At 37.4% G+C, this 21,057-nt stretch overlaps 1 protein-coding gene across 3 annotated transcripts in view; it reads right to left on the bottom strand.

The window, feature by feature from the left end:
• The window catches only part of LOC150083666 (heterogeneous nuclear ribonucleoprotein D-like), a 44,750-nt gene extending 36,323 nt beyond the window's left edge, over nt 1–8,427 (bottom strand). For all 3 annotated transcript variants that reach the window (XM_090378111.1, XM_090378112.1, XM_090378113.1), the window contains exons 1-2: nt 8,109–8,427; nt 6,756–6,796 (exon numbers count right to left, since the gene is read on the bottom strand). In XM_090378111.1, coding sequence (XP_090234237.1) covers nt 6,756–6,796; nt 8,109–8,314 — 247 coding nt within the window. In that variant the 5' untranslated portion in view covers nt 8,315–8,427. The remainder of the gene's footprint in view (nt 1–6,755; nt 6,797–8,108) is intronic.
• Nucleotides 8,428–21,057: the final 12,630 nt, after the last annotated feature.

Raw genomic sequence — 21,057 nt, 5'->3', positions numbered from 1 at the left:
CTGAGGGTTTTGCAATTACTAATGACCTTGCACAGATTGTCATTTACCTACAAGAATACCAGACAATCGTAACCATACAGCCAACACACGCTTGATCTTTTTCTCACAAAGAACCCTTCTAAGTACACGGTCGAAGTGAGAGGTCCTTTAGGCACTTCACAACACAACTTGGTGATTGTCTTTTCTCCAACAGAACCTTTATCTCATGGCTATTCCCAACCTAGTGTTGTTTGGCATTACTAGAATGCAAAATGGGATGACCTGCGAGACTTCTTTTCTTTTCCTTGGTCGGATTACTGTTTCAAAACTTCTGATGTCAAAGTTTGCTCAGATTGTGTCAGTGAAATTATTGTTGCAGGAATGGAATCGTTTATCCCACACTCCACTTTAAAATCTCGTCCTTTATCTAAACCTTGGTTTTCCAATAAATGTGCTAAGGCTGTTCAAGAGAAGAATGTTGCGTACGGTAATTGGCTTGTTTCTAATTCTGCATACACCAAAGCTCACAACAATTGTAAAGCAGTTATTAATCAGTCCAAACTAGAGTTTGAACAGGCTAAGAGTAGAAAACTTGCTTCTTGCCCTAATGGTAGCCGAACATTCTGGTCTCTTGCCAAAGCTATAGGCCGAAACCTTTGCCCATCTCTGCATTTTTCTTCCAACTCATGTATTAATGATCTTGGTAAAACACCTCCCACCATGCTCCATTCAATGCCTCCTATGTTCTTTTGTCAAAAGGATGTCACAAGGATTTTGACGAATCTTGATGCTAAGAAAGCTCCAGTCCCGATGGTATTTCTCCGCTTGTTCTCAAAACCTTCTGCTCCTGAACTTACTCCCATTCTTTGCCACCTTTTTTCACTATCTTATTCCAAAGGTGTTTTTCCTTCTGCTTGGAAATTTGCTCATATCCAGCCAGTTCCTAAAAAGACTGACAAATCCCTCCCATCGCAATTACTTCTACTCTTTCTAAAGTAATGGAGAAATCAATTAACTGCCAACTCAAACTCCCTAGAAACGTTCCGTCTGATCAACAATCGCCAGTATGGATTCCGTCAGTGTCGATCCACTGGTGATATTCTGGCTTATGTTACCCATTTATGGACTAATTCAATGGAAAAGTTTGGTGAAACACAAGTAGTTGCTCTTGACATCTCAAAGGTTTTCGATCGTGTTTGACATAAAGGTCTTCTAAACAAGCTTCCATCTTATAGTTTGCCAACTGTTTTTAGTAATTGGTTATCCAGTTTTCTCTCTGATTGCTCACTGAAGGTGATGGTAGATTGCTCTCTGTCTTCTAACTTCTCCACTAATGCCGGTGTCCCCCAAGGTTCAGTTCTTTCTCCCACTCTTTTCTTCTTGTATATTAATGACCTTCTTCCATTGACTGGAAATCCTATCCATAGTTTTGCCGATGATAGCATATTGCATTCCACTTTCCATTTTGAGAAACCTGCCCTGCGCAATCAGCTTCAACTTCTCGAAAATCTGCTACCAATTCCTTAAATGCCGATCTTCAGGTAATTCTCCAGTGGGGCAAAGACAACTTAGTTGATTTCAACCCTTCTAAAACTCAGTCTTGTCTTATATCTCGCAAAAAGGATTCTCTTCTGCTCCTATGCTTATCTTTAGTGACACTCCGATTTCTAGGCAAAATGATATATCTCTTTTGGGGATTACCCTGACTTCTAATCTCTCTCTCTTGGCACAAGCACATTACAGATATTGCTTCCTCTGCATCTAAAAAACTTGGTTCTCTTTCGCTCTCGGCGTTACTTTTCTTCCAAACAGCTGCTCACTCTGTATAAATCGCAAATCTGTGCTGCTATGGAATATTGTTCCCACATCTGGGGCGGTGTCCAGAAAACCTCTCTTAGGCTTCTTGATTCCATTCAGAAGAGGGCAGTTAGGTTAATTAATGATTCATCTCTAACAGAGTATCTCCACTCGCTTTCTCATAGATGCACTGTTTCTGCTGCATGCCTCTTCTACAGATACTTCCATGGGCACTGTTCTTCTGAATTGGCTTCTATAATTCCCACTCTCTCCTACAAAACAGTCCTAACACGTGCCGCCACCAGCCAGCATCCATTTACTGTCCAACTTCAAACTCACAGAACCAACTTTTCATCTTCCTCGTTTATTCATTCAACTGCTGTTTTCTGGAACAACCTTCCTTCATACGTATTTCCTGAAAATTACAGTCTACAGAAGTTAAAGTCCAATGTCAACAAATATCTTCTTTCATCTTCTCAATCTCCAACCCAAGCACGGTACTCTATAGGTTCTAATACCTCTCGTGTTTGGGGTTTACATAAAAAAAAAAAAAAAAAAAAAAAAAACACTATATTCTGAACTGCATTTTTGCAAATCGACTTTGGAAACCTGTTTAAACCAAGTTTCAACAAAACCGAATATGGTTGAGCAGGGACCACTTCAAAATTAGGCCACAACGTGTAATCACCCATTGCTAACACCATGACACAGGACTCTACACCTCAATGGGGCAAGTGAACATCGGCACTGGACCCTGGATGAATGGAGACAGATCTCCTGGTCCAATGAGCAGCAGTGCATAGCACACACTTCTTGATTAGACCGGGTTTCAAACCCGTGACCACTAAATACGGAGGTGCAGAAAGGTCAGGGAATGACCACTGCATATCCTGAGCAATATGGTCTTAGTTGCTAATGCTCCTAAAAACCAAATAACAAACAAACATGAGCTTTCATGTAATTATTCTGGCTATATTTAAAAATATATAAGTTCAGAAAGACTAGAGCAAAGCTTGACTAGTGCACTTCTTTGAAATAGAACGACACTACTTCTTCTCAACCCATCAGATCTTATGATTAGGCCACAACATATTGATATGCATTATCTGGAGCGATCGAACGACCAAACGTGACTTGCTATTTGTTGTTGAGCACGAGTGGCGCCAAAATTGATTGACAAAAACAAGCCACAACCCACACAATCGATCTTTATAGTTCTTTTGTGTTGAAAAATCAGAATATATGAAGCAAACTCCCCAAGATAGAAAGGAGAATAATAGGCTTACAAAGTGGCAGTAACCAGTTGCTAAACTTTGCAGAGGTGAAAAAAGTATGTTACAGCAGAAAAATAGCATCTTGATATTGCGTTCAATGAACTAGTGGATCACAGGAAATAAGCAGGAAAGTAAAAACAATACGAAATAAAAGGGAAATAAGTGGACTTGGGCCGTCAGAGGTTGCAAACCCCATTCGTATGGTTAGGACCCTAAACATAATTGTAGGAGTGCACTTCATATGTTTAAGCCAGTTCTTTTGGTTGCACATTCAATTCGAATATTGGAGACCAACATCTTCCAACTCTGTCCTTAAGTTGTTTATATAGTAAATAGGTTGCATCATATGATAAAAGCAAGTCTTTTTCATATTATGCTTTCTTGATAGTAAAGCACATGCTAGTTTTGATTGGCAGGTCATTATTTTTCATCACTGTTTCTTGTTTGCTATTAATGCTCGTGCAATTGCCTAGTAATGTCCGGCCACAAGTATCAATTTGATAACTTTGCAATACAAGTGTTTTCAGTGTGAATGCTTGATGAAGTGTACCAGCCAGCATGAGAGGACTTGCGAGGAGTTTTCAAGTTGTTTTTTGACAATTCGATTTTTTACCCGCATCAAATGTATGAGTTTTTAGTATCAGAATTTTCTGTTTACACTATGGGACAACCAAACGGTCAGGAGTTCACAAGACGATAGAATACAAGAAACAGCACTGTATTTAGCAGTCACAGGCTTGAACACCGGTCACTCAAGGCATGTGTACTTATGCACCTGCACACCTGACCACTCGGCTATTTAGTATCAGGCTCTCTTTATAGCAGAGGAGGGTCTTTGTCCCCCAGGAGAAGAGAAAAAAAAACAAAAAGCATTTCTGTTGATGTGCATGAACAATTCTCATTGTTAATGCACATGAAAATGGATTAAATTAACAATGTCACTTCTAGGAAATGGATGAACTTGAATAATGATCATTATAGCATAAGAAAAATGGGTGCACCACCTGTCAAGGGAGGTGGCTCCATAGCCAGGAGCAGCAGTGCATAGCACATGCTCCTTGATTAGACCGGGGTTCGAGCCCGTGCCCACCAAATACGGGGGAAGTGGAGAGGTCAGGGAATGACCACCGCATATCCCTAGAGCAATATGGCCTTAGTTGCTAATGCTCCTAAAAACCAAATAACAAACAAACCTGTCAAGAGACATGCTCAAGATGAAAAAAATCGAGTGCAGCACCGGTCCTATTTTTTCAGTGCTCTGTGAAAAACAATATCACTTCAAAAACAATCTGGATAAAGCTAGGGTAAAGAAAGCTTCAATCACTAATCTTCAAAAAAAAAAAAAAAAAAAAAAAAAAAAAAACGTATACAGTAAACTGTCGAAATAACAGCACCCCAAATAATGGAATATTCAAGATAACAGCACATTGAGATCACTGGCAAAAAAAAAAAAAATGCTGTTTTGCATTTATTTTAAATTAAAAACCCCCACCATGGCTCCTAATGTTAATAAACCTCATACAGAAAAGAAAAGAAGCACAGCATTAAAGCTTAGTGACAAATTTGATATTACAATAGAAAAAAGAACAGGAGTAAGTAGGAGTACTGGATCGCAAGCATTTTTTTTTTTTTTTTATGTACAGTTAATAAAATTGCATTTTTGATCTCCATTTCTTATTTAGTCTCTTTATAGACTTAGGGTCCATTTCCACCCTATTTTTGCATAAAATATCTTAAAATAAAAAACTTTCTAGATAATGGAAAAATCAAAATAATGGAATCTTGAATCCTCAAAGGTGCCATTATTCTGAGTCTACTGAAGTCAAGAGAACAATAAATTTCAGATGGATAATATTAAGGAAATATAGTCACATACTTTCCAATTTGTCTGAAATGTTTAATAATGAACCAAAGTATACTCCTCATCATGACTTATTGAAGTGAAACTTGGGCATCACCAAAACAAGGGGCTCACATCTGGTGAGTATGGGCTTGGCACACCCAGGGTCCTGAGCTGGATATCATCATTCTTCTCTTTCTTGGTGATTCCTTTGTCTTTCTCTCTCTTTCTTAGGGTAACTTGGGAATTTTTTTTTGGCTGGTGCAGCATAAGCCTCAGGCTTCCTTGCACCATATAGCTATTAATAATAATAATATTCTAAATTCACCTGACAGGTCTAACATAACCACTCCTAGGTTAATACAGTTCCTGTCCCATTTAAAAGTTGATAGAAACTGAGGACCCAGCAACAAAATCTGAACCGATTAACATATTCAAGAATGGGGTAGCTTAGAGGGTGTCACATAATTAAGAATATCTACATCCAACTAATCCACTATCAGCAACCAACATGGGAAATGACACTCCCAGTTATTCACAAAGAGCCCCCTCAGGGTTAATAAAGGAAAAACGAGTGATACCAATGTACCTGCAATATCCCAGAATACACTCTTTCATCATCTCATACCTTTAACTGAATGGTATGAGAGAATGAAAAGCCATTTTCTCTCATACCTTTAAGAATACTCACAATCTGGCACCCAGCAAGGGGCTTATTCAGAGTTCTTGGATCATAAGACAAGCATTTCCTTCCCAGATACTAGCCACTTCACACTAAGTTTGCTGAAGTTAACACTACACTATTGTAAAATAAGTACAATACAATTTTTTTTTGAATTACTGTAATTGTGCAAGATAGTATCAAAATGCCATTTAACCCAATAGTGTTTGCACATATTCTCAAATTCAAACATCCATTAACTGCATGTCATAGAAATTGTATATACTAGGGTCAAGGACAGTTCTTAGGAACAGAAATGCCAAAATTAATCCAGTTTGCTTTAATCAGGTAAAACTATATGGACAATAAACATCTTGTGAAATTATATCATCTGCAAGGGAAAGAAAGCAGCATCTTCAAAACAAGAGGCTAGACCTCTTTATGTAGCAGATCATGGGGTCTTCGATGCAGAAAGCCCTAACCTATACCTAATATAACAGTTCTCCAACTCAAATACACACAGAAATACCTTGTAAGTTCTCTGCACTATAATGTAAACCACCTCTGAAAATATTGGACAGCTATCAAACATTAACTAGAAAGTTATTCTAAAATGTTACTGATAATTCACTAAGCCTAATTACAAAAAATAAATTAGGCTTAGTGAATTATCACTAAGTCTGGTAAACTTACTCCATCCGAAATGCAGGAAGCACTTTTTTTTTAAGAGTGGCAATACTCCCCAATGGAGATTACTGCTATCGGCAATTTCTCTGAACAGCACCCTGAAATAACTCAAGTTACTTTTCAAGTATATAAAATACTTGAAGGCATGGGCATGCACAGTCACAATTAAGGAGGATGTAGGTTTGAGCCTGTACACTGTCACACAAAAATGCATGGCCTATTTGTGATAGCAGTGCTGAAACTCCATGTGCAATTAATATGCAACCAAAATAAATTTGTACTCTTATGGCAATGAAAAAATAGATATTAAATGTAAATTTATTTATTTTTAGCCATGCAAAGTGGAAATTTCGTCACATGCAAAAAATTGATGGCTAAATGTAATAAGTTTAATTATTCACATAAATGTTTTACTTCACCCAGTAATAGTCTCCCAATCACTTTAGTTCGCAATCTTACTTGGTGCTTACTACAGTATGCTATGAAATTGCTAGGTCTCAAAAATAAAAAAACTTACTCTGTTCTGTGTCCCAACTGATTCCACCAATGAACAATTTCCTGAAAGCAAAAAAATAGGTATAAATATGTATTTTTGATAACATTTTACTACACTTCTAATCTGGCAAATTTTATGTTACCTTTACTCTCATTACTCATTCAAGGAGACCATAAAGTGCTCGTTTAGGCTTAAGTTGGCCACTGAAAATTAATCTTGGAAGGAAAATAATTAGAATTGATTACTGAGAAATTCAGTAAGTAAAGTAAGTTGTTTTTACTCTTTACTCTAAATTTTAGTCTGTTAAGTTTCAAAATTATGTAAGAGTACTACTCTCAATATGTAGCACATTACAGGTTTTTTATAAAAAGCGCAGCACAAGTACCATTGCTTTCAGGCTGCATGATGATCCTGTGAAGACGAGAAGGGAAAACCTGTTGGAAATAAAGTCAGCATTAGAGAAGGCTGAGCCACAATCCCCATCAAAATGGTGTTATTCATTTCACCTTTAGAGAAAAATTACTTTATTCTCTCTCTTTAAGATTGGAAATTTAAATTTACATCTTTATTCTCAATTCTTCAGAACTTAAAGTTCAATGCCTGCAGCAAAATAAATTTTAAATTTATTCTTATTTTCAAAGCTTCAGAGCATTATAGTTCAATGCCTGCAGGAAAATTATTAGTTATTGACAATTTCTAATGGGTATCTTCACCCACTTCAAGCCATTTGGATCAAATATATTTAATAAATTCAGCTAACTTTTATTGCTGAACGTTCAGTGAAACAAGTAGGAATTTATTATGAAAGTTTTAGAGTGAAAACCTAATAAAGAAAACAAAGAAAATCCATGGATGGCTGGAAATGGACACCATACCCGACTTTAAAGTTATATTTTTAATTAAACAAAATAAATACAAATCATATTCACAATATCACATAATAATTTAAATAATTTTATTTTAATTTAACAGAACTGGAATGATTCTCCTCAAATAAATCCTTACATTACTTGATTTCTATAATCGTGCGAATCAGAGCCGATGAACGGTGAACCTAGAGAAAATATATTTATATGCATACATCTTAATTCAAAGAAATAAAGCAACATACTAATGCAGCTAGGCTGTTACAATTAAAAAACAAATCGAAAACTTAGAATTAATCTTCGGCTATATCTGGATTAAAAGGATATACATACAAGCAACAAAAGATCGATAAAAAGGCGCCATTTTCCAACACAAAAGCATTGTGTCAGCCATGACGTAAATTAATACAATAACTGAGTTAACTTGATGTAAATTTTATTTTTATTAAGAAATAAAAGGGAATATAATGCTCACTGACAAATGGGAACGAAAAAAATTAATAAATACCTTTCTTCTTCCTCAGAATTCTTTGCTTCTTCGGAGGTAGCTTCTCCCTGAGCTGCTTCTCCTTCCTGCATGTCCATGACGCCATTAGCATTAGTTGCGTCGCCCATTTCTCCATCTTGATATTGTTCTGTATAATTTCCTTCTGCATAATCGCCATAACCTTGATTCTCTTGGTTATAATTTCCTTCATACGATTGCTCTTCCATCTTTCTAAATCCTTGGCCGATACAATAAGACAATAAAGTAACAGAGCTTCAACAACACAGCACAGCACACCAGACCAAAGAAACAGATCCCGCAGTCTAACAGCTAACGGTTCGCGAATGAATATCACATGAATCAACGCTTCATCCTTATTGGACAGCGGGACTGCACAGAGAGAATTAAGAAACAATATAGGACGGCACAAAATGAAATTAAAGTAGTAATTTTGAAAATAAATAAATTAATACATACTCATTCTATTATTTTTTTTAAATCATTCATTTCAATTTAATAAATTTTCTAAAATTTAAATAAATTATTGCTTAATTACCAGTAAGGAGAAATATTTTTTTTATTTCGTAAGGTAATCATAATTTTATAAATAATTATTATATAATTCTGTATCCTTGAAATTGATCTACTTCGAAATAGTGAACAAATTGGTGAACATTTACATAGAAGTTATTCGAGCAGACAATTGGCGCAGTAATATTGGAATCATGCTTTGTTACAAGAAGAAGCTGTCCCGTCTAGGAGAAGCTACGGAATTATCTTTTCTTTTACATTTTAGTGTATGAGCGGCGCGGCAGAGCTTCAATTCATATCTTGCATGCTTTCTGTAGCCATTTGTACACAAATTTGTCTGTCTCGGGCACAAACCGTATGGTTTTTCATCCAGTAAAATCAGAAAGTGTCATGCCCGCCACATACCAAAGACTGTATTCTCTCCTAATGGCCTTAGATATTAATCTAAAACAAACAAACAACTATTCACCTATGTGCTATTTGAGCGAAATTCAATGGCATAAAATAAAGAAAAACCCAATGTGAAGATGCTGCTAATCAAATAGACTTAATTAAAATTATAACTTTACTATTCTTTGAGATTAGTTCAGATATTTATGGAATTCTAAACTTCGAATTTACACTTCGAGATAGAGTATATGTTTAATAATATTTTTTTGTTATTTTTTACATTAATCAATTAAAGCTGTAAGGCGTGCCTATAAACTGTGTCCATAGTCGGTTTACCTCTTTTGCTGAATGACAAATACAAGTCTCAGAGAGGAAATCCGTGCAACTCTCGGTCCAGAGAGCTAACTCGACCATGCAAAAGAACATAAAAAAAAAAACTAACTTGTGTGGCTCATATGCTTTCCTTTGTTATGGTCTGAGTCACTTGTTTGTAAGTCAGTGGAGTAAAAAACAGGTGTCTGTTAGTTTTTGGAGTGTAGGGTGCATGATAAATTTATCATTTGTGCACATACAGCAAATGCATAACTAAATTACTTCACCCTGCATTGGTCTGAAATACAGGATTCAACTGACCTCATAGTGTTATAATCGTCCTTTGTATATCAGGCCACGCCTTGCGTACTGCGTACAAGTCTAGAGGCCTCATTTTAGGAAGGATGTAGATTTGCTTGAGCGTGTACAATGAAGAGCAGCAAGGTTGGTGAGGGGAATGAAAGGATCCTCTTACCAAGAGAGGCTTAAGTTCTGCAAATTCCAGTGGCTGGAGACTAGGCACCTGCGAAGTGATCTGATTGAGGTGTATAAAGCCTTGAATGGGTTGAGCACGCTGAATTCTGATGGGAGTCTTCCATTTGTGCAGATTACTCACCTAAGGGGGCATAAATTCAAATTAGGAAAAGACAGATGTAGAATAGATGTGCGGATTTTTGCCTTTAGCCAGCGGGTGGTTAATTGGTGGAACAAACTTCCATCTGTCGTTATGGATGTTGATAGCTTAAATAAATTTAAGGAGGAACTGCACAAACATTTAGAGAGAATTGTTTTGTAATTTTTTTTTTTTTTTTCCGGTTGATGCTGCATTAGCTCATACACTTGCTTTCTTGCATCACATGCCACTACTACTACATAGCGTTATTCTATAATGGTTGATCTTATGATGACCATCAACCCGCGGAATCTGGAAACAAAATGACTAAATATAAGGAATATGGAAAATAAATATTTATCATTCTGCCTTTCCGAGGAAAAAATTAAATAATAGCAATAATTATTAAATAAATTAAATTATTAATTTCATTAGAATTAATACATAAAACAAATGAAATTGTAGTTATAATATTAATAATGTTAAAACTAATTTTGATTATAAAAAATAAAATAATTTAATGGATTTAAAAATAAAAGATTATAAAAATAAAATTAAATAATTATTAAAGTTTATGGAATTAGAAGGACTACCTTTCTCCTCTCGTTTTTTTTTTTTTTTTGAGCAACCAACAAAATTAAACTGTTTAGTTAATACAATGGTCTTAATGATGACGGTAGAACTAACTTTGCCTTCACAAACAATTTCCCTAGTACAGTATTGCAGTACTCTCACACAAATGACATCAGAAAATTACTAATTTGTCATTTCTTTAAAAGAGGAGAAATCACTCAACACCACATTAACATTCTGGGGACGTAAGTCTAAAAATAAATCTGCCTATTAGTTTCAAAAGATAGGTTTGATATCATTGCAATACAAAGGCAACTAGTTGTGAAGGCAGAGTTCATTTTATGGGTGGATACCACGTTTGGGTCATACCCTAGTTACTCCACTCACGGGTATCCAAATGTGTCAACGTCAGCCGTTTGTAAAGAGCTCGCTAAACTACACCTTTCATTACTACGAATATTCGAATAACGGACCTGCAAAACAGGTACAGGGGATCATCCTTATCCGAGGACAATTGGTTCCAGAATATTCCACTTAAAACAAGGACCAGTTTTCTTAATGTTTATTCTTTAAATAAAACTAAATGGAACTAGAAGTAATATTTTAAGAGTTTAAGATTCGATATAGATATAGCACAGACAACTCCTAAAGAAAATGTAAGGTAGTAGTAGTGTGAAAGGCATCATTTCATCTGTATTTCATATTGTGCTCCTCCTTCACAACGAGTAGGCCATGTATCGCACTACCTCGAATAAGTAACGCTTCACTAATAGAGAAGACTATTGATGCTTATTCTCGGTGGGCGCCACCACCCAGACGGCACCGTTTGAAAGCTAGTGGCCGTTTCATCGGTTGGTAGGTAGATATCCTGCTATCGCAAGTGAAGCGTTTCTTATTCGAAGTAATGCAATACATTGGCAGCTCGTTGTGAAGCACGAGTAGATATGGTGTACCTACACCTATATTATATATAGTAGTAATTAGGGCTTGCAAAGCGGTTTTATAAAACTGGTTAAATCGGTTTTCATATTGAGTTGTTAAAACCGAAACCGAGCTTCTAAAACTGGATTCGAATATTTTCTTAGTTAGCCCTCGAATATAGTTTTTTGTTACGCACATTTTCTTTTGTTTGTTCGTTTGTCTGGATCATTCAACTGCTTTATGTTTTAAACATGTTTTTTTATTTTATTTTATTTTATGTTTAGGTACGAATCTCATGGGCAAGTGGCCCAAATCTAGGAGGGGTACATTTTATCTTCCCACCTGTACCATGGCACGATGCAGGTGTACTCATTTACGACCGAGTGAGTCGGAGCGACAGCGTAAAAGAAAATGCTCAACATTTCTCCGTTCCATCAATCTTGTTCGCCAGGCAAGTTATGGAACGCGCCTTATTGATGGTTACCCACTAGAAACAGATTCGCTGAATATTGCATCAAATTTCAATCGAAGAAAGTTTTTTGCTTCTTTATTCCTATTAAATTTGCGATCAAATGTTCTCCAAAAAGCAGCTTCATCAAATATAGCTTTTACATAATTTTTGAAAATACAATAGATTTAATAGAGGGAAAAAAAATTGCAAGTAAATAAATAAAAAAATTCTTTCGTGAAAATTTTGAAACTTGCCTCGTTTAGACTACATTCAGTGCTTGCGGAAGTGACGCATAGTATTGTGCTTTTGTTGTCTTCAATATTTTATTTAAAATTGTCGGTGATATAAATTCCTACTAATTAATATTTATTACTCTTAATATGTCTAAGATGAAATCAAATGTATGAAATTATTTTGCTCGAAAAAGCAAAGATGAAGCACAATGTTCGAAATGTCAGAAGATAATGAAGTCGTCTGGAGGATCTACATTATCTTTGATGTTGCATTTAAAGAAAATGCATCAGATTGATATTAAACAAGATAACAGTGAACCTCCCGTAAAAATGGTAAGAATATTAGAAAACTTATCGTTAAAAAATCTATGGAAGAAGAGATTTCAGAATTAGCTGCTTTAGATGGATTTTCTTTTAATTCAGTTCCAAGAGTGAGTTTATACAATCAAGCCTTCGCCTTCAGAGAAATAAATACGATAAATTACCACCAGCCTCAGTGAATGGAATTAAAAATATGGTTCTGAATTATTATAAAACTAAGAAAGAAGAACACATTCAGCATTTCAAAAATTCATTGGTTTTGGGTGCACGGTATTCATCGACTAGACGAATATACGTCTATACAACATGAAAGGTATATGAATATAAATGTGCATTCAAAAGACAATCATTGGTCGTTAGGTCTTATTGAGATTAATGGTTCACTTGACAGCAGAAGAACTGAGCAAATTGTGAATGGACACATGAAGGAATTTGGTTTGAACTTGGATGAGGATATTGTTGCCTGCACCACCGATGGAGCAGTAATGATGATTAAGTTTGGCAAGCAAATTACGCCTAATCATCAACAATGTATAGCCCATTGTATACATCTGTCAGTTATAGATGTACTCTATGAAAAATAAATCAATTATGGTGCCACAGTCTCTGAGTCTCCCAAAGACAATGAAGAAAGTAGTGATGATGAAGAAGTTGAAGAAACACAGCAAGGCATGCTTTATCAAACCGACGTTACCGATGAGCTCATTTATTTCTTCAATCCAATGGCCAATAATGCACAAACTATTAACAAAGTCAGAAAATTTTGCAAGCTTTTTCGAAAATCGCCTACCAAAAATGACATATTACAAAATTTAATGGGAAAGAATATAAACTTATATTAAATTGCAAGACTAGATGGGATAGCACATTCTATATGATTGAGAGATTTTTGAAATTGAAAAATTGCATTCCAAATGCTCTATGTACAGTACTGTCAACTGAAGCTGTGTCTGACGATGACTGGAAAACACTTGAATTGCTACGTGAAACTTTGCGACCAGTTGAAATGATTCTGAAGGCTATAACCTCAGAAGATACAGACTTACTTAAAGCAGTCTTCAATAGAATTTCTGCTTGCTAAGCTTGATACAGCAGAAAACCCATTTGCTTTAAAGTTTCACCAAAGCCTTTTTCAGCGTTACAATGCAAGACGAAATTGCCAAACTCTGGCTTTGCTGAGCTATCTACACAACCCCAAAAATTTAGGAAAGAAGATTCAGGTTCAAGAACTTTTGATTTTCCAAGTAAGCAAGTTTGGTAAAAGCATGCTGAAGAGATTTATCAGAGATTATTTGCAAAACATTCCGAAGAAGTCTTAGCGTTGAATGAAGAAACTGAAAATAAACGAACTGTTCTTTTAGAAGAAAACAAAGACTCGTCTAGTCCGATGTTGGAGATACACTCATGCGAGAGTATGATAGTGTAATAAAGATATTAACTGAAGAACCTTCAAAATATCCGAGTGAATTGGAAATCAGCAAAGAATTTAAAATTTTGGAGGCAACTGGCAGTAGAAGTGAAAAGCTGGAGAAAGTTTATAGAGCACTGCTGACCATTAAACCAACAAGTGTCCAATCTGAGAGAGTGTTTTCGATCACTGGTCTCTTTAACACAAAAATAAGGTCAAGTCTATCAGGAAAAATGCTTAATATACTGTGTTTTTTAAGGGATCATTTTCAGAAAAAAGCTGAGCAATAAATTGTAAAGTAATTTCCCCAAGCTGTTTTTTTTTTCGCATTATTTTTATTTTTTTGTTTACTATACGAGAAGATAGTTTTTATTCAAAGGATTTGAATACAATTTGTAATTTTATATAATCCCAAGCTGGTTATTTTTTTGGAGCACTTTAATTTTTTTATTTTTTTTACTATAAGAGATGATAGATTTTGTTTAAAAGATTTCATTACGATTTGTACAATCTACCCAAGATAAAATAAATACCTGTGTTATAAGCTTTTAATTATTTTCCCTAAGTCTGAGAAAATCGGTTTTAAGAGTAAACTTCGGTTAAACTCGGTTTTGAAATTTCTCGGTTTTATGCAAGCCCTGGTAGTAATGTACTTGTATATAGTAAAAAATGGAAGAAGAAACTGAAAATGGAAAAATTATTTTATTATAAAACCAGATAGTCCTCACAAAAATTTATTCAACTGCTTGATCAATTTTCTCAAGGGAAAAAGCTTTAATTCTTCAATTTTCAAGTCTTCTTAACTACTGGGACTCCCTGAAGACTCAAGTGGGTGATGATTTATAGATTTTATTAGTCGCCTTTCCATGAAAACTTCAACATCTCTCTGTCTCCTCCCCCTCAACCACCCCTTTATCCATAGCAGCAATTTGCCTCCAATGTCACACTGCTCCAATTTGTGTAGCAGTCTTCCATGTGCAACAGTATCAAAACCTTTCTAAGATCCAAGTATATAATATCAAAGTTATTCCCAGCATCCAGTTCTTTTGTGACTGCATCATAGTATCCAATCAAGTTGGTCAGGCAAGACTTCCCCTTAACAAAACCATGCTGTGTCTGAGCTATAACTGAAGTCTTGTCTAAATGATCCTGCAGTGCTTCTTTAACCAGTGCCTCCATTAATTTTCCTGGAACAGAAGTTAAGCTCACAGGTCTATAATTACTTGTGTCAGCCTTTGATCCTCCTTTGTTAATTGGGGTCACATTTGCACATTTCCAGTCCATGGGTACCTCCCCTGAGTCCAAGGAAGCTCTCATAATTATGGCTAAGGGTTTGCTTACTTCCTTTGCTGCCTCCTTTAATATAACTGGATAGATCCCATCCACCCCGGGTGCCTTTCTTGTGTTTACCTTCAACAGTTTCTACTCCACTTTACTCCCAGTTATTTCAAGATTCTGTAGCTTACTGCTAGAGTTGAATACACCTCTGGCATTCCCCTCGCTGAATAACTCCTCATGTGTGAATGTCGATGCAAAATATTCATTTAGTTTGTTAGCTACCTGAGCAGGATCATCAACACTTGACCCATCAATATCAAGTGGACCAATCTGATTCATCCCCTTCCTTCTAGAGTTTACATAAGTAAAGAACTCTTTGCTGTTTTTCTTTGCATCCCTTGCCAAGGATTTCTCGTAATCTGCCTTCACCTGCCTAACCTCCTTTGTAACTTGGTTGCATATCAACTTGTATCTATCATAGGCTTCTGTGTCATGTGTTAATTTGTAAGTATCCCATGCATTTTTCTTCTCTGCCATATGCCTCATTAGTTCATCTGACATCCATTTTGGCCTAAACCTTGAACAATATTTCTTAGTTGGTATGTAAAGCCTAGTAGCTTCCAAGATAAGTTCTTTGAATGCTTCACATTTTGAATTTGCTGTTGGTAACATCATCAGTTGGTCCCATTGTATAGAATTTAAATACCGTCTCAGTCCATCGTAGTCGCCTTTACGGAAGCAATAACCCTTCCCTTTACCCCTAATGGTAGTTACCTCTTTGAGTAAATCCCACTTCAGCACACTGTGATCACTGCCACCTAGTGGTTCATTTATCTGCAGATTCTTAATGCATGAAGAATCACTGCTGATAATCAAATCAAGAGTATTACTCCCTCTAGTTGCCTCCCGAACATGCTGATGTAGAAAACAATCATCCAATGAATCCACAAAAGCCCTGCTAGTGTGTGAGTAACCAGCCCCCAAATTCCAGTCAATATCTGGGAAATTAAAATCTCCCATTATAAGACTCTCTGATTTACTGGCCCACTCTATTTCCCTGTACAGTTCCTTATTATACTCATCAGAGTCATTAGGCCTATAGCACACTCCTACTCTCAATTTTGATCTCCCAATGTTTATGTCACACCAAACTGACTCAACACTGCACTGTCCAGCGATGTCGACTGGCTTCACTTCCTTGGTTTTTATGTGTTTTTTAACTAATAGCATAACCCCTCCCCCCTTCCTATCCTGTCTATCCTTTCTGTAGACGTTGTACTCCCCAAATTGCAGTTCTGCATCCCTTATATCTGTGTGACACCACGTCTCTGTGATATCCCAACAATATCTGCCTTCGATGTTTTGAGCAATTCTTCAAATTCATCAAATTTATTTACTAAACTCCTAGCATTGGTGTACACGCAAGTATAGCTGCACCTGTTTCTATTCTTAGCTTAGGATTCGAATAGGAATAGGAAAGCTTAGGAATAGGATTCGAACCCCAGCCTTTTCTACTAAGTGTAAGGAGGAATTGAGTATATACACTTTCTACAGGCGAGGACGCACTAGAGGATAAGTAATCAAATCTGGAGATGTCTAGTAACCCTCCTGAATTTCAGTCACCACATTTTCTGAAGTTAGAACGATGGAGATGGCACACAATCTTCAGCACACCAATTTTTGTAGCAAAATTAACATGAAGCGAGAGTACTCCACAATGAAAAAGATATCAACTTACAAATAATCTATTAAATATTGTTTGATTACAGTCATTTTGTTTGTCGCAAAACAAAGGTATTAAGTCAGATAACGCTTTTATTGCGTCAGACAGTAATTGAAAGGCATTGCATCAGCCCTTTCTATAAATACGGCCTTAGAAGAGTATGCACGCTATTAGCTTCCTCTTTTGCAGAATATATGTATGGCTCCGTATGTTCAGTTGACACCAAGAAAAAAGTGAAGCTGTTGCTCTGTCCCAGGAAGGGCTTTCTATGCGTGGTATCGCTCATAGAATAGGCTGCCACCAATCAACAGTATCCTCGGGTGCTAAATTAAAGCGTGAAACCGGTGATGTGAAGAGAAGACCTGAATAAGGCCGCAAGAGAGTGACTACACCTTCTCAAGATCGAATTTTGAAACGGCTATGCCTTCGTAATCGCTCTGCTAGGGTTCCTGATCTAAATCTGGACTTTGATATGGCCTCTGGCTTTCGGAATGTGGTCTGCATGCCTATCGGCCCAAGAAGAAGAAGCCTTTGTTGACACAAGAAATGAGGAAGAAGTGACTTTCTTGGGCTAAAACGCATGTTTCGTGGACAAAAGAATAATGGGACACCGTCATCTTTTCTGACAATTCGATATTCAACTTGCATGGCTCGGATGGGAAGCGATATGTCAGAAGATGAAAATCGGAGACATACCAACCTGACTGCATAACACCCAATGTAAAGTTCCCTGCCGGTCAGATGGTCTGGGGTTGCATAACAAGCAAAGAGGCGAGTGGGTATGGAGGGGGGCAAATTAAGTTTATTAACGGAACGGTGAATGGAGAAACTTACGCTGCTATCTTGGAGGAGTTCCTGAAACCCGTATTAAGGATCACCACACAGACGTCCAAAACTGCATTTTTCAACAGGACTCAGCGCCTTGCCCAGTAAGTAAGTTTCATGCTATTCAGATTTAATGGAGTTTGCCTTCCTGCCTCATAGGCTTAAAATATACTCAAACCAATGTTTTGCCTCGTTTTTCTCCCTAAGGTTCGATCATACCTCAAAAATGCTGGCATTACAGTGTTGAACTGGCTCGGCAACAGTCTAGATTTCAATCCTATTGAAAATTGCTGGTACATAATGTCGTCTAAAATTACTGAGAAGTAAGATTCAGCTACAGCAGAGTATTGTAAGGGTGTGGTACCCCGAAATTCGGCAATCGTATAGCTAAAAGTTGATTAACTCTATGCCAGATGGTTCCAAGGCCGTAATTGCAGCTCGAGGAGGAACAACAAAATATTGAGGACTTATTTTGCTGAATTACGGTACATAATACTATTACGTAAACTTGTCATTTCAGTTTGTACACGTAAATGCAATAAAATGTACGTTTGGGTGTTATAATCCTTGTGTCTCCGCCCCCAAGCTAGCAGTTTTCCGACCCACCTAACACTGCCTCGATTTCCATCCTGTCTATTTAAGAGTGTCCCATCCCTGTAGAAGCAGTCTCTCCTTTTAACAAGTACAGACCAGGCTGAAAACAAATCTACCCCTTGAGCCTTCCACAATCTTTCCAGGGCCGAATTGATCGACAAGGCTCTCATCGTATACTCCCTCCTATCGTGTCTGCACAGAATTGCAGACACTTTCAAATTCAACCCTAATTCACGGTTTTTTTTAACAGTGACCTGTACTTGTTAAGTAATTCGGCCGGTCTCCTGCTCATAATATCATTAGGGCCAACGTGGACAACTATATCACCTTTTGTGCCCTTAAAAGATGATATCCGCTCTACAACGTCATCAACCATTTCCTCTGGCAGACATACCCTGGTCCTGTTCCACCTATCCTTTTTACAAAGCAAGTTCCCCGTTTCCTTGACAATAGAGTCACCAACAACTACTAGTTCCTGTGAGACCAGCGCATTCTGCCTTGGGGGTTGCCGCTGTGTTGCGTGATGACCAAGTGCAACCTCTGGCGTTGATGTGGGCAGCTGAGAGCTTGATGGCCCTCTCAATTTAGATCCTTCGAGGGCATCCACCCTGTCCTTCAAGCTCTGATATATGCCCATAACAACGCTGAGTTGTGGACGATACAAATGTTGGCAGGGTTGTTAAGGACACTACTGACGCTATGCTGCTGTAACAGTATCTGGAAAGGTTGAGCAAATGGGCTGAGAGGTGGCAATTGAAGGTTAAAATTGACAAATGCAAAGTACTACATATGGGAAAGAGCAACCCCAGAGCGAAGTATCAACTCTGTGGTACTACACTGACAGTAGTAGAGATTGAAAAGGACCTGGGGGTAATTGTGTAGGCAGATATGAAGTTCTCTGAGAAGTGCAGACGGGCTACAAGAGTAGCTCATGGTGTCTTGTCAATGGTGTGCAGGAATTTTTTTAGCAGGGATAAGGAGGTGATTATTCCCTTATATAAGGCAATGATCAGGCCACACCTTGAGCACTGTATACATCTTTCAAGAAGGATGTAGAGCTGCTGGAACGAGTACAGAGAACGGCAACAAGATTAGTGAATGGAACAAGGGGTTGCGCTTACGAAGAAAGGCTTAGGTTTTGCAAATTACAGTGTCTGGAGACTAGGCAACCTATCAACTTCCACAACGACAGATGGAAATTTGTTCCAGCAATTAACCACCCGCTGGCTAAAGGCAAATTTCCGCATATCTAATCTACATCTGTCTTTTCTTAATTTCTCAACGGAGGGGTGAAGTGGAAGGGGTTTTTTTTTTTTTTTTTTTGCTGATGCTGCATAAGCTTGCTTTCTTGCATCATATGCCTCTACTGATGCTAATGCTAATAATTGCCATTTGCATGATTTAACGAACAAGGAAAACATTTCAGAAATATTCCAGCTAGTGGGAGTGGAACAAAAGTGTAAGGTGTTCGAGATCTAAAGGCCCCAGGGGTTTCCCCCATCTCTGTGTTGTTTAAGCTGTTTGTGTATCACAGAACTCTGTGAAAGCCAGAGTTTTAAAAAGTGTAATGTGCGTGTGTGTATGGGTTAGCGTTGTCCAGTGTCGTGTTAAGTTGTTCTGCCCATTTAGCAGTTGAGCCCCTAGTGGGTTCCACTGTTGCCCACACTTACTCCGCGGAGGAAGGTTAGGCAGTAGAGGGATCGCTTAAGTACTCTGGTAGGCCTTGCCACCTAATTTCCGAAGTTTTCAGTGGAAATGGCCTAAAAATATATATATAAATAATAATTAAAAATAAAATAATCAAAAATAAATTTTAAAAAATAATATAAAAATAAATAAATAAAATGTTAGAATTGGGTAGAGTCTGGAGAAGGGGGGGGAACAGGTAGAAACATGAGGATGACAGGGAAGACAACCGCAAATTGGACAGTGGGGACAAGCCCCACTAGGAGAAAAGAGGAAAGCAGTGAGTGGAGGGGACGGAAAACTGTTTATCCCTGGCCAAGAGATGTGGATTAAAAGTTAACTCGGCTAGAGTGTCCCGTTCAGGTCGTCAATATGAATAGTCACTGTCAGGTAATGATCCATTATCCCAAACAAGAAGTACATTCAGGATTCTGGCATTTAGTGTTATTTTGTCTCCTCCCGGTGTTTCTTGGGTCTTCATTGCCTTATCAACGGCCATTGTCTGGAGGGGGTCAGGTCCAGTTTAATCGCCAGTAATAGGACTACGTCACAGTTAGTAGTTGATGGTCTCAGTTTCCATTTCTCAAGGACCACCATGGTGCATCTCCAGTGGCTGTGCTAGCTCCAGATAGAAGTACAACACATTAAATTAAGAAAAGACAGATGTAGAATAGATGTGCGGAAATTTGCCTTTAGCCAGCGGGTGGTTAATTGCTGGAACAAACTTCCATCTGTCGTTGTGGAAGTTGATAGGTTGAATAAATTTAAGGAGGAACTGGACAGGCATTTGGAGGGAATGGTATGATTTTTTTTTTTTTTTTTCGGCTGATGCTGCATAAGCTCATACATTTGCTTTCTTGCATCACATGCCACTACTACTACTACATCCGGCCTTGTAAGATCGCTCCTGGTCAACAATGGTAAGGTCATCAGTGTACAACGGTAAGGTCATCAGTATATGTCAATTCCCAGTGGGTCCTGAGGGTATTGATCTATCCCATAGGTATTGTTATTTTCAGGATGTCATTTTAAGTCCAGTGGTTTCAATGCCCTGTGTGTCTCATCGGAAGCATCATTATTTTGTCAGTTCGTCAAAATGGTTTGTCAATTT

Source organism: Mastigoproctus giganteus, chromosome 7, assembly GCF_048544385.1.
Source record: "Mastigoproctus giganteus isolate SK-2022 chromosome 7, ASM4854438v1, whole genome shotgun sequence".
Taxonomy (NCBI): domain Eukaryota; kingdom Metazoa; phylum Arthropoda; class Arachnida; order Uropygi; family Thelyphonidae; genus Mastigoproctus; species Mastigoproctus giganteus.
Note: the sequence above shows the minus strand (reverse complement) of the source record. Positions and strands in the feature narration are given on the sequence as shown.